General features: G+C 40.1%; 2 protein-coding genes across 2 annotated transcripts in view; one reads left to right on the top strand and one right to left on the bottom strand.

The window, feature by feature from the left end:
- Positions 1–14,690, top strand: part of LOC117821670 — a 393,061-nt gene that overhangs the window by 354,032 nt on the left and 24,339 nt on the right. The gene's annotated exons all lie outside the window — the stretch shown is intronic.
- Positions 10,160–13,948, bottom strand: LOC117821778 (protein mono-ADP-ribosyltransferase PARP9-like). The gene is given in 10 exon segments (XM_034696279.1): positions 10,160–10,179; positions 10,454–10,548; positions 10,644–10,712; positions 10,962–11,082; positions 11,315–11,449; positions 11,651–12,226; positions 12,228–12,404; positions 12,746–12,925; positions 13,182–13,345; positions 13,850–13,948. Coding segments are annotated over 5 exon segments (963 nt in total). The 5' UTR covers positions 12,348–12,404; positions 12,746–12,925; positions 13,182–13,345; positions 13,850–13,948; the 3' UTR covers positions 10,160–10,179; positions 10,454–10,548; positions 10,644–10,701.

The raw sequence follows: 14,690 nt of genomic DNA on the forward strand, positions 1-14,690 counted from the left end.
TTGGTTGATCTAATGCTTCACACATGTCCCTTGGTTAGAGAAAGTCAAGATTCACCTGGGAGCAATTTACCAATTCAGGACAGATTTAGAAACAAAGCTGTGATGGAAATGTACAGAAATATGACTGACATATTCTGACAACATGTTCATCCACTCTGCATGTGAAGACTTATGAACTAATGCCTAAATGTAGTGGAGGGTGAGACTATTCAACAGAGACCCATTCTAATACATTTTGATCAACATGACATAAACACTTGATAATGTAGGAAACAGCAGAGAATTGTACAGAATCATTTGCATGGATGTACCAAAGCATTTACAACTTGTTCAAAGAAATGAGAAACTGCTTTATTGATTTGCACAAGTGACGCAATGATGTGAAGATTGAACAAGTAGTTTTGAGAATTTCAACTCTGATCTGAGAAATGTCCCAAAGCCACTGAGAAAAACTGTAATACTGCCTCTTTTCGCCGGTCGCCGGTTCGAGCCCCAGTATGGACGAAGTTTGGCAAGTGGACTGGTGGATGGAGAGGTGCTGGTTCACTTGCCTGGGCCATTTGTATGTATATACCAAAAAGACTGTATGTGTAGCATGTCCAAAAATAGCACGAGTAAAAAAATTGAATTTCCCCCCTGGGGATTAATAAAGTACCTTTCTTCTTCTTCTTCCTCTTCTTCTTCTTCTTCTTCTTCTTCTTCTTCTTCTTCTTCTTCTTCTTCTTCTTCTTCTTCTTCTTTTCACAGTCAGCCTCAAGTGGCGTCTAGAAGAACTGCAGTTTGAGGTAATTCTGGACTGGCTTCATATTTTAGTTATCAAGGGTAATTCGTCTCCCCTGATACTCAGTCAAAGCTGATCCTGTAATTAAACCAGATGTTGGTGAGTGTCATTGAAGGGTCACAGGGTGAAGTGGAATTCTACAGGAATATTTATGTTGACATTTCTATCATCATTCAGCCCATCTTTTCAAAGCTTTGCAGGTATTAGTATCTACTCATGTGTGTGTCTGTGTGTGTGTGTGTGAGACAGAGAGAGAGAGAGTCTGTGTTTGGGCTATGGACTAAGCTACCACCTCCAGTCTTAAAATATGAAGCCAATGCAGAGGTGTTAAAACAGCAGTTCATTGTGTCTTGAGGCTGGCTGCAGAAGCAATGGAAACCACATACCTACCCATTAAAATAACCTTTATTGACAGCAAAAAGAAACACATTTACAGCCTGCTTCAAACAACGTATTTGGTCTGAATAGCTCATTTCCCAATCAGCACACACTGTACGAGGAGTTCATATTTGAATACCTTCTTATTTTAGAATCATTTTGAAGAGTTTTGTCTGAATAAGGGGAGGAGGCTAAAGGCCCGTCTCAACTCCTTTACCTCTTGCTGGGTCGACTGAAAGTGAGTCAGCATTCCAAATATAGAGGCCGCTGACTGTAGGCTTTAAAACTCCACCTCAGAGGTGAATGGACGACATCACGGAGACAATGTCCATGTATTTAACAGTCAATGGTTGACAACCACTTATCGGCAAGTCATTTAATTTTGCAACAAGGTTGCCACTTGCCTTTTACCGTGTCCAGGGACCCAAGGGGAAGTAAGGAAGTTCTTTCCCTGTCCTGTCTGTTCGTGACAAGAATGAAGGTGACTCTGATTTTACATAGTGATCTCATATTTGAGTAGAGAAACCTTAGCTTGCTTCTCTGATTTACTTAAACAAATAGAGGGAAAGAAAGCTATGACACTAATGGCATATGTTTCAGAACATTTATCTAACTATAGTAGAATGAATCTTTCTCTACTTGTTGTTGCACTTCACCTCAGAGTCAAAGTCTTTTTAGGTTCATGTTTGACTCAGTTACATGTTGGGCTGCTGTATATCCTTTAAATATATTCCAATTCATACTCAACTTGATTGATGATGATTTATACACTTGGACATCAGGGGATGGCCTTGTAACATCTCTCAATTGTCAGAATTGTCAAACTATATTACACAGTTATAATTAATATTCTAACTTCTGGTAACATTTAATATTTCCTATATTTCAGTTTCAGTAATAAACAAGTAGGTATTTCATTAAGGACTCATCTCTAACCCCTAGTTAAATTGAATTATTGTCACTGTGTGTGTGTGTGTGTGTGTGCGCGCGCGCGCATGTGCGTGTGTGCGCGTGTGTGTCTTATACACATGCAAATGTTCCACCATCCCCCCAGCAGAGCAGTAATACAGATGCAAATGTCAACCCCATTGAAGAGCTGGTGAGCAGGGAGCCTCCTGTGGGCGCCGTGCTCAGGGCCGCTGCAGTGTACATGAAGAGTATCCACTCACACCCCATACTGTACGGTGGCTGTAACAATGAACAATGATCAATCTCTGCAGCAAATAATAAAGTTGGTGTGTTTTCACTGTGACTGTCTCTGTGTGTTTGTTCTTGTATAAAACACAGGTATCATTTGATTTAAGTTTTGAATGACAGTTGTAACCTAAACCTACTGTCACACTCTCTGTCCCTATCTAGGGATTGGAGACAGAATCAGTTAGACAGGTCAAATTTCCCCCACTGTGGTGTAATGTCTCCAACTCTCACAAAAAGACACTGACACTGTGTGAGGGATGTTCCAGGCTGTCTTTCAGTCAAAGTCTGATTTCTTTTAGATTTTCTCTGTATAGATGAGGTTCAGTTTTTGTGCCTGTGGTCTCTTTTCACACAGTTAGAAGTGGAGTCTGCTTCAGGAGACTCTCTGTAACAGTCTCACCTCCCCCCACAGGCCTCTTAGCCCTGCTAGGGAGCAGAGAAGTGTGTGGTCAACACCACCACCTAGTGGTAAAAGTGTAGACTACACACAGGTAAAGAGTGGAGCAGGATGCAGGGTGTTTTGAGTGCCATTATGGTTGAAGTCCAATTCTCACAAATAAAAGCAGACACTGTGTGAGATGTTTCAGGCTGTCTTTAACATTACATTTATTTACTTAACTAATGGGACACTTACACTGAAGGTTTGCTGCTGGACACCTGTACACCACAGTTGACATGCAGTAAATGATGTTTTTATGAATATTGCCAAACATTTTCAACTAGGCTTCTGTGCTCACCGCGGCGGCCCTCCTACTCGTCGCGGCCTAGCCCTCGCGGCTCCCGTTGCCGGCGACGGCCGGGTATGGGCCCAATGCTCCAGCGCTATCCATTTTTTAAAATTATTATTATAACCTTTATTTAACCAGGAAATGCTCATTGAGATTAAAAATCTCTTTTCCAAGAGAGTCCTGGCCAAGATAGGCAGCAGCACAGTTACAGAGTTACAAATAGACAATAGACATAAATACAAATAGCAGACGCATACAACAGCTACACAACAGGTACCTCCAGACAAACAGCCTGAGTGACATTTAAACAAAACATCTACAGACAGATGCTTCAGCCTCCAAGTCGTTTAAGGACCGCTTCAAAGCATTCAAAGATATCATGTCAGACAGTTTTAGATCCTTCTGTAAGGCATTCCAGGTGGAGGGAGCAGCAAACCTGAAGGCCTTTTTCCCCAAGTTCAGTCCTGACCCTGGGAACAGATAGTAATAAAAGATCCTGAGATCAAAGATTATGACTTCCTGAGTTCTTTTGTGCAATATAAGCGAGGAGGTAAGAAGGAAGTAGTCCTAGGATGCATTTATAAATAAGAAGATGCCAATGTTTTTTCCTGCGTGACGACAGGTAGGACCATCCTCTCTGGAGTACAGCACACAGTGATGAGTCATCGTTTTAAATTTGGTGATAAACCTCAAAGCTCCATGATATACAGTATCAAGTATGTGCAAGCTTTGAGCAGAGGCGTGCATTTATAAAACATCACCGTAGTCCAGCGCAGACAGAAAAGCAGCAGCAACCAGTTTTTTCTTTGCTTCAAAAGAAAGACATGATCTAATTCTAAAATAAAAACCCAGCTTTAATTTCAACTTTTTAGCAAGCTGCTGGATGTGAGGGTTAAAGGTTAAAGTGTCATCAATTAAAATACCAAGGTATCTGTAGTTCAATCTGGATCCCCTCACAGGTGCATATTGATGGCAGGTTTGCAGGCTTTGATTTTTTGTTGAAGAACAGCATAGTTTTTGTCTTATCAGCATTTAAAACAAGTTTTAAATCATAAAAATGTTGTTGAATTGTATTAAAAACAGTTTGTAACTGTGTCAGGGCCTGATCGGGGGTGGGTGCAGAGCAATACATTACAGTGCCATCGGCATCAAAGTGGAAATTTGCATTAAGAACATTATGATGTATCGTGTTGATAGAAATAATGAATAAAAGGGGTCCTAAGACTGATCCTTGAGGCACACCTTGAGAAAGCAAAAGCGTGCCAGAGGTAATTCCACCAGCCTGCACACATTGTGTGTGACCTGTCATGGAGGTAGTTATCAAACCAGCCGACTGAATGATCAGACAATCCTGTAAGGCTCAGTCATTGTGTCAGTAACTTGTGGTCAACTGTATCAAAGGCCTTAGACAGGTCAATAAAAAGGGCTGCATAATACTGCTTATTATCTAAAATGTCACTAAAATCATTGAAAACTTTAAGAGATGTCATGATCCTCATCATGGCAGCCCTCCCCTCTCCCTCTTTGTGTGTGTGTTTTGTCATTTCCCTGTCTGTTACTCCTCCTCCTGTGTCTCTTCCCCTTGTTTGTTTCTTGTGGGTGAATGTGGGCGGGGTTTCCAATCAACAGGCAGCACCAGGTGAAGCCATTCACTAATCAACCCTCTACTATAAAGCCTCTGGATTTCCTCCTACTCATCGCCAGATCGTACTTCAGTTTTCAGTGGTATTCTGAGTCTGTGGCTCCTCAAGCGTTTATGTTTTGCTTGTCTTTGTGTGTGTTTAGCTGACGTCCTTGTGTGTTTCCATCTTGCTTCAGAGACTGCCATGCATGCTTCCTGCTCTCGTGCTGATCACTTCCCTTTCTGCTGCTGAACCTGCCTGCCTTTGCCTGAGCTCCAGTTACCCTCTGTGTGAGTACGCCGGAGAGAGGGACTGCTCCACTCTGTACTCACGGTGCCATTACCACAGGGTGAACTCCAAATAAAAGACTTGTATTTTCACAATCCATCTTTGCCTGAGTTCTACTTTTGGGTCCAGTCCTGGTTACAATCCATAACAAGAGATGCTGTAACTGTGCTGTGTTTTCTCCTGAAACCTGATTGAGATGCTGCTAAAATGTTATTGTCTAAAAATTCCTTCAATTGATCACTGACAAAAGTTTCAAGGGCTTTGGCCAGGACAGATAATTTGGAAATGGGCCTATAATTATTTGAAATAGTGGTGTCACCCCTTTTAGAAGGGGGGAAACAAAGGCCGAGTTCCAGACTAAGGGAATGACATTTGTTGCTATGGAGAGGTTGAAAATGTGTGTCAAGGGCGGGGCAATGAAATCAGCTGCTAATTTTAAAAAGTAGGGCTCCAATTTGACTGGACCAGCAGATTTTGTTGTGTCCAAGTGCCTGAGGGCTTTATGTGCCTGAGAAGTTAAAATTTCATCAAAGCTAAAAGGTTGATTTGGTAATGCCTGATTAACAGCATCCACAGAGGGAGTACTGCTACAGGAAGAGTGTAGGGATTCAAATAAAAAACAGAGGAAACAAAATGTCTGTGGAAACAGTCAAGCATTTCAGTCTTCTCAGTAATTTTCTTTTCATCCTTCACAATGCATGGAGGAAGCTCAACATGATTAATTTTTCCAGATAATGATTTAATTGTACTCCAGATTTTTTTTGGATAGTTCAGATTATTTGTTGTATTAGAAAGAAAGTAATCAGTTTCAGCTTTTCTAATTACCTCTGTGCATGCATTGCACCGACGCCTGAAAACCAACCAATCTGAGGCGAGGTCTGATTTTCTAGCTTTACTCCATGCTAGGTTCCGTTCATGGAGCAGGTTGGATAGCTCTGTCATGAACCATGCATTGTTCCGGCCTTTTACTCTCTATTTTTTGACAGGAGCGAGATTGTTGATGATGATCATAAAACAATCATAAAAGAAACTCCAAGCATGTTCAAACATCAGCAATGACAGAAATTTGACCCCAGTCAACATGAAACAACTCATGAATAAAAGCTTGTTCTGAAAAGTGTTTCATATCACGTCTCATAATAATGCCTGGTTTTGTTTTTGGAATTTTCATATTTCTTACTGTTGCAACGACACAGTGGTCACTGATGTCATTTGCAAATATGGAGGCGGTTGAATATTTATGTGCATATTTGTAAGGATGAGATCAACCAGAGATGATTGCTTAGATACTGATCTGGAGAGCAGCAGATGTACTCTGAACTTATTCTTAACATAAACTGCTACACCCCCACCCCTTCTGGGGCAGTCAGTCCTAAATACATTGTAGCCATTGATGGAAAAATCCTGATCCAAAACAGATTTGCTTAGCCAGGTTTCAGATGAAACAATTACGTCAGCATCAGTGGAAAGTGCCCAGATACGCATCATGTCCATCTTGGGGACCAGACTACGCACATTTAAGTGGATAAAACCAGGACCAGCCCTTTCCTTAAAATCAGCAGGTGTATTAAAACCTGTAGGGGTGCCTAGTTCTGGACCTGGATTGGGCTGCACATTCCCAGAGATCAACAACAGTAGGCCTAGGCTGAAACTGTGAGGTTACTTGTGCAGTTATCAGCATAGTGTACATTGCAGTACTGCCTGTCACCAGTAGGTGGTGCTGTGACTTTAATTATGTCCTGAAGGATTGTTCATCACAGATCATTATAGAAAGAGTTGTGAACACAAGCCTGTTAAAAACATGTTCTGAGTAAATACTCATTGTGTCCTTTAGGTGGCGCTATTCCTATGAGCAAAATGTGTATATAGATGAGTTCAGATTGGGTCCATGATGAAACATTTGAAATTTGGAAGAGATCGGGTATTGTATGTAAATGTCAGTACCATGTATTTCCTGTGGGTGGCGCTATAGCTGTAGTAGATAAATGAGCCCATAGGTGTGTTGAGGGATGGACCCTGATCATGTGTTTGGAACAGAACACACAAACAGATTGATCACTGTATGAAGGAGCTATAAGTATTTCCTGTTTCAAGGCGAGACATCAAAGTTTGAGGTAATGAGGTAAATACAGGGTTACTGCCTATTGTGCTCTAATTGTTGATTTGGATGAAGTGGAAGCTGAATCCCATTTTTTTTTTTGACTGTACAAACTATGACTACTAACAAGTTATTAGTTTCATGAAATTGCTCAACAAAACCTTGAAATATTGGGGTGGCCAGATGAGAAAAGCTAGAATGGCTGCTTATGCTCACAAATTGGAGCATTGGGAAATAAGACAAGATAGTCTCTTTAGTTGTAGTATTTACAGTTTTACTATATGTTTTATATAATGTTACAACACATTTTAAATTGTACACTGACTACAGCACTGATTTGAGCAAAAACATAAACAGACTTACCACTGACTGAAACACTGACTTAAACAGAATTGAGCACTGAACAAGGCCATTGGCTACCACTGATGTGATTCTTTCTATCATTAACACAAATGATCCTTGTTACACTTAGCCCTGCTAATAACACATTCTTCTGATAGCTGCTTTCAGTTCAGTAGAAAAATGTGTCCAATTAACCAGCTATATAACAAATAGGATATATCCTATAACTGGGGCCTGCCTTCCTGGGTTTGTAAAGACAATACCATTCAGAAAGTATTTTGTCTGAGGCTCTTTTTGACGCAGCAGCAGTGTTGCTAATCATTTCAAAAACAATTCTAACTCACTGCATGTGAGCAAGAGGATTTCTAATTCCACAATGGTGAAGTGGGCAGCCTCTTTGTGTCAGCTGTTGCCATGGTGAATCATAGTATTGAACATCCATGTTGTCATTTTATAGTCATAGTGCACACTGAACTATGAGTGAACCTCCTCAGAGTTGACTGAACTAACTTAGAGCATCTGACTGTAAATCAATTCAGAGTTCAGGGTTAAGGCTGATTTATACTTCTGCGTCGCCCTACGCAGCAGGGGCTGACGCGGACATGAGCCCCTCATACTTCTGCGTCGGTGTGTCCGTGTCACGCAGCAATTCTCCGCCGAAACGCCTGAGGGCAGTGCGGTCTCTCTGATAGCCGGTCGCCTGCTTCCGGTCCCGCTACGATCTCTGTTTACTTTTCCACATCGATTCAGAGCGTGTTATGTTAATCTACAGCTGATACATGTTGCTGTTTATCATACAGACATGATTACATGAAGAATAGAGAGGAGGAGATGACATACACGGCCGATGTGTGGCCGATGTCCGGGACCCCGGAAGTGCTGTGAATGCGGGAAAGACAAAGCCGTCGAGCGGACCAATCACAGAGCTTGCGGTCCGCGTCGGCTCTACGCGTAGTTACATTTTGGAGGAGGTGCACGTCAGCTACGTGCGTAGGCCTCTGCGTAGGTACGGGAGCTACGCGGACCTACGGCGTAGGTTACGCCGTCGATTCGACGCAGAAGTATAAATCAGCCTTTAGACTCAAAGTTTGTTGAACCTCCTTCCTGAAACAGACCCCTGGTCTACTAGCTATGTCCACACTGTATCATAAAGAACTTACTGATTACCAGACTTCTTTTGACCATTTCTTTCAATCCTTTCTTTCCATTGACGCCCTACCAGTCATTTGTTTTGCCACATTATCTGAATATAGCCTTGACAGGATATTCCAAGTGACCCTTTTGGTGTTCTGTTCTTCTACAGCACCAAGAGCAGAAATCTGACAAGACAGAGAAAACAGATCAGTGGTGACAGTGCAGATCAAAAGACTTTAAAAAACCTTGAATCTTATTGTCTTTTGTTTTTTTACATCATTTTTATTGTCATACCAATAGAAGCTTTCACATGATATGGAACAAAATTTTGTTTCTCAGAGCCCGTATTAAGCCAAGAAAAGAACATACAATTAAAGGAAGACATTAGTAATAAATGTAAAAATATATATACAAATATAAATATTGTGCATAGTGCAATTGAATGTGCAAATGTACAGTGTGCAAGTTTTGAGGTAGTCCGTTTTATTGTACTGTTCATGTCGGAGTCTGTATGGCTTTGCCATGGAGCACACGGCCCAGTTGTTGTCCAAATCAAACACTGAAATAAAAGAACAGAGAAAAATAAATCCAGTGATTTGGAAGCTGAAATCATGCATGTTCTGCCTTAACAGCTAGCTTCAAATACTTTTAGTAAGTACTTTAGCTGCCCCTAATATAATTTGTCATTTCATTTTTGTCTTGTTTCCATATTTATTTGATTTAGTTTGATAAATATTTCATTGTGTATTTGAGTCTGATGGTAGTAGAGAGAGAAAGAAAGCTACCCTTCTTTTTGATTGGAGATATCTTGTTTTTATATATAACCTAGTCACCTCTGGGTTTGTGTGGCCAGCAAGGTATGTGTGTGTTTGTCATGTATTTGTTTTATTATTTATTTATAGTGTATGTATGTACGTTTCTTTGCTTATTTATTGCTTTTCATTGTTGATAGTTTTGACGCTGTAATGAAGACATGAGTGAGATGAATGATGGCCATGTCTTGTTCCTGGAGGGGGGGATAAGTACTATCTTAATATATAGAATTTTAATTGTTAATTGTTTTGATTTTTATTGAAAACATATAAATCAAAGCATGTTGTGACAAGTTTTTAAACTATGATGTAATAGTATAAAATTCTGCACTGAATGTTGACCTTAATAAGAGATCTCATGACTGCTCTGAAATCTTTCTGCTGCACAGAGAAAGACTCAAGCAAGGTTATTTTACTCAATTTTACTACTCTTTTTTTTTAATATTCTTTACAAACCTGATGCACTCAGTGTCTGGAGAGCCAGTGTTTTCCTCTCGTTTCGTATTTCCTTTTTGGGTGTCCCAAATGACATCACTGGAGGAGCTGGAAAGGCTTCCATCGTGGCCCTTTCCATCTAAACAAACACAAACATTGAAAACAACATGTATGTGCCTGGCTCTCTCACCATGCAGCTGTTCATGAACTACAAACATGTACATTCAAAGCTCCTACCATGATGACAATAACCTCACATCTATTGCCATCCTGCTGAGTTGGATGGGTCAGGACTCCTCCTTGCCATTTTATGTCCACCCAATCTGTCTTCCCATGGCATGCCCTTCTCATTTTCAGGTACTCCCTATAGTATTTAGGGCAGAAGTTGTTATCATTTGTAATGAAGCAGAGAACATGTGCTACATATGATCCAATGAGTTGTACTGGATTCAAAATAACTTCTTACATTATGATTGGTATTAAAATGCCCCTAAATAATATTCCCAAGCCTTCCAGACCCAGTCCAGTAAAAACTAAGTTCTTAACCTTGTTAAAAGATGCCGAAAACACCTTGCATTTTCTGTAGAGCAAGGAGCACCATGAAACAGTATGCTATGTTTGATGAAACTCATAAATACCTGATTCTTTTGGCTGCAAGGTTGGAATCGTCACTCTCTGTTGAACTTTGTGCAGGGTCCACCAGATAAACAGTCATGTTGGCTGCATTTATGGACTGAAAATTTTGAAAGAATTGATTTTGTTAATATTGATAACCCCTTTTAAACTAGACATTCCAAGGGAATACGCAGGAAAAAGTTTCCTACTAACCAGAAACTTCCAGTGGACATTGTTGATATTTACAAAGGAAATAATTCTCTTGTAATTGTCAAAGTTCACCTAAAAGAAAGAAAATAAATATGGATTATATTTTTACCATTATTTTAATACAAGTGTGCATACAAAACTATGTAAATGTAACTATTTGTTGTGCATTAAGTAGCAGTAATATAAATCTGTTTAAAACAATGATTACTTTCATGTTAGTCACTTCATATAGTCATCTATACACTTCCCCACATACAGACACACACAAAAAAGACACTGTTGCGTCTCCTCACTACAGTCCAGACATTTTTTTGTTGTTACCTTGGGCAACTTGCTGCCTTTCCCCGAACAGAATCCCACCTGCTGAGTAGTGATTTAGGATATATATGTGATTCCCCATCTGTAGCTGATTGGCAGCAAGATGAAGCAGGCCTTCAATTATCTTGATCCGGGAATAGGGTGAAAAAACAACATTTGAAACATTTTAGTATTATAAATAGTAAAGGCATGGATTGTATTGTGGCTTCATCAAGTATCTACAAGACACCAGTTCAGTTATCCCCACCAATGTGACTGTTAATAATAATAACTGACCTAATATATAATTCAAACTTTTGAAGATTTTATATGAGATCATTTATTATTCTCTACTAGAGAATAAATGCAAACTATACCTCTCCTGTAAGCCACCGGTGAGGTTGAAGTGTACGCAGCTCACTATGGTGTATGTTCAGACTATTTCCTTTTGTCTGGGAGGGGAGCACAGAAACCACAACCTCTGTGTCTTTCCTTTTCCACAAGGAGGTGAGCTGCAGATAATTCAAAAATAAAAAGGTTAAACTGGTAGGAATTGAAATATTTAAGTTTTACCATATATGTATCATATTTGGTTAAAATGTAATAAAAAACATTGTGTTTCTTTTTCTATGTAGATTTTGAGGTTATTAGGATCACTTTACATTTGAGAATTTTAGTTGGGAATAATAAGAAAGTTGTTAAATTTATTATACCTGTTCTTCAGCTGATAGATCTTTCTTGCTGCTCTTTGGGACACTTGGTCTTGCTTTAGTTTTGTTGGTGAATATTTGCAGGCATGCTCTTTCCATTGCCTGAACAGTTTTCATATCATTATTCACCAGGTTAATGCTGAGGGGTGTAGCTGCTGACTTTCTGTTTCCACTGAACTCTTTTATAGCTGTCGCTATAACTTTGCAGCACAGGTTCACTGGGAAGTTGAAAATTCCCGAGCTCAGGGCTGGACGGGCCACAGACTGGAAATTGCAGTTTTCCACCACTCTGAAAATGTTTGATATGGCCAGTTTCAGGTGCTTCTCTGCTGTGGAAACCATTATTTGAGTTGGATTTGGTGGAAGGCATGGACCAACAGCATGCACATTTTTTTTACATGGTAGTTTGCCTGCATTGGTAACAATAGTGTCACCAGTTTTCAAAGTCCCAAACTGTGAAATGTATGTGTCTGACTGTTCTTGTATCTCTGGCCCTCCAGCTTTACTGAGGGTCAGGGCAAGACCACCTGCATGCTGGAGGTTCACATTTGCAGCATTCACAATGGCATCGGGCTTGAAAACTGCTGAGGTCAGCCCTCCATACACTGACTTCCACACCATCTGAGATGGGAAAGGAAGGCCTTTTTTCCAGAGGCTGTGTGGTGTTTGATGCTGGTGATGTTTTTTCTCCAGGTTGCATGCCAGGTTCTCCCTGCAGGGAGGATTTTTGCTCCTTGATGTCATGTGAAGAATCAACCTATTGACAGTGTGCATAGAAACATAACGTATACTGTAATTAGGACTGCATGCAGTACTGGGCGGGCCCTCACACACCTGTGCAACTCTAAGATATATACATATGTTTGTATATTTATATATGTATTTATGTATTTATGTATGTGTCTACATAGATAGGTAGATAGATAGATATTCCTAATGCTGTTGCTATTGGTGGTGTAATGTCTCCCTCTGGTGGCTATATATCGATTATATGAGGCTTATTTTAAGGAAAATGGCGGACATCTTGTTTGGTTTGTGATTTTGTGTTGAGGGGGGCATCAAATAGTGGACAATGACATTAAAAAAGCAAATGCCAACCTTTGTTCAGAAAACTCTTATGAAGTCTTCAAATTCCTTGAGTTGAGCAGTGTGGCTGATTTGGTACTTGACAACAAAGTCATCAAGCCTGGTGAGCCTGCTTGATCTAAAAGGAATATGTTTTAGATCCCACTGGCTCTTTTCCATTATCCCCTGGGTCCTGTTCTCCCCCGTGATGTTCTGAAAAAGTAATCATAGAATCACATTCATTAATATCACAAATTAAGAATTAGACAAAATCAAATGATAATTCAAAAAACATCCACAAAGTAAATGAGTTTCAATTACTTGTCTTTTACTGCTTTTCAGGACATTATAATCCATCATGAGCGTTGCTCATCACAGTATTTAGCTAGTTACAGTGGAGAGGAAAAACTTCCTTTTAACAGGTAGAAACCTCGAGCAGAACCAGACTCATGTTAGACACACATCATACCTCGACTGAGTTGGGTCTGGAAAGAGGGCGTAGGGCAGAAAGTACTTATTGATGTGAGACACCAGGCCTTTGCTGAAGTAAGGGTTGGGCTCACCATCAATGTCTAGTGGCACTTTGGAAATCACTTCCCTGAAATGTTCTCCAAATTTGTTTCCGTTGAATTCCTAAAAGTGATCATAAAAGTGTGATTAACAGTGTTTTCAAATGGAGAAGTTCAAGATTTAAGTTGAAGTTAAATAAAGACAAAGGAAGAAGACACTCTGAGAATGTTTGCTTTAGACTCATTCCCTTTGAGATTGTGCAGCCAGCGAGATACATTATGTATTGTCATATTGTATTTTGTTGCATATTTGTCATTTTATTTATAGGCTGTGTATTTGTAGGTGCATTCATTTTTTAATACTTGTCATATGTGGACAGTTGTTTTGACCTTGACCATGTCTCAGTCCCTGAAATAGGTTCTGAAGGTCGACAGAAATGTGGTCTTATAGAATCTACATACTGTTACATTGTAGATAACTTCATAGCACCTATTCTGTTCTCCTGCAAACTACACTGTTGATTGTGTTGGTTCTGTCATGTAAGTAGGATCATAGCATATCCCTCAATATGAATTCAGATATATTCATCAATCTAAATATTCTAACTTGACCATGAATGGCTATTACCTGCAAGTCCTCAGCATTACTTTGGGGCTTGGCAGTGTCATCCAACTGGATCCCTTTGTTTTAGAGCCACTTTTGCAGGTTGTGAAAATGTTTTTCAACATTGGCCTCACTAGATGGACTAGAGAACACAACTGTAGCACTCTGCACCATGTCCTCTAGGTCTTCCAAAGGTGTGGCAGTTGTGAAGAGACCAAACCCATGCATTGCCAGGTTGTAGTGGTTTGGTGCACTGCAGGATTGAAAGAAACAATTAGGTATAACATTGTAAGGAAATATTTACATAGAATCTGAATGTATTGAATAAATTAGTATTAAAATCAAATTAGTAAGAAAATTAGTGCAACATGTTTTTTTTCTTCCATTTAATAAATTAAAAAATGTATTGATTATGTTAATAATAAGTAATGCTTACTTCTTTCTGCACATCTCCTTGGCATTCTTCATCACGTGACTGAGGCAGCGATGAAGAACAGGGACCTCAAAGTCTCCTTTCGTTGCTACCCCAGTGGAGATGCGGTAGTACAGGTTGATCGTGTCATGGAGATTCCTCTTCACAAATGACAAGCATATTGCTTGCATTAGCATCACTGACCCATCGCAAATTAGCATGAGGGGTGACCTCATTGCTTGCCGTCCATAGGCCCTTGCAACGTCAGTCAGAAAAGCCCCCAGAAAATATGTGACTGTTGCTGTGGTGTGGTCACATGTCAGGTAGGTAGCCACAGGTACCATCAGCTCATAAACATAAAAAGGAGGAGATCCCTTCTCTTTTTTCTTAATGCTCCCAGTTGCATCTAGATAAAGGATGTCCTCCCGGCAGCGCTCCTGATAGATCTCGAAG

The sequence above is a fragment of the Notolabrus celidotus genome, chromosome 1 (genome assembly GCF_009762535.1).
Source record: "Notolabrus celidotus isolate fNotCel1 chromosome 1, fNotCel1.pri, whole genome shotgun sequence".
Classification (NCBI taxonomy): Eukaryota; Metazoa; Chordata; class Actinopteri; order Labriformes; family Labridae; genus Notolabrus; species Notolabrus celidotus.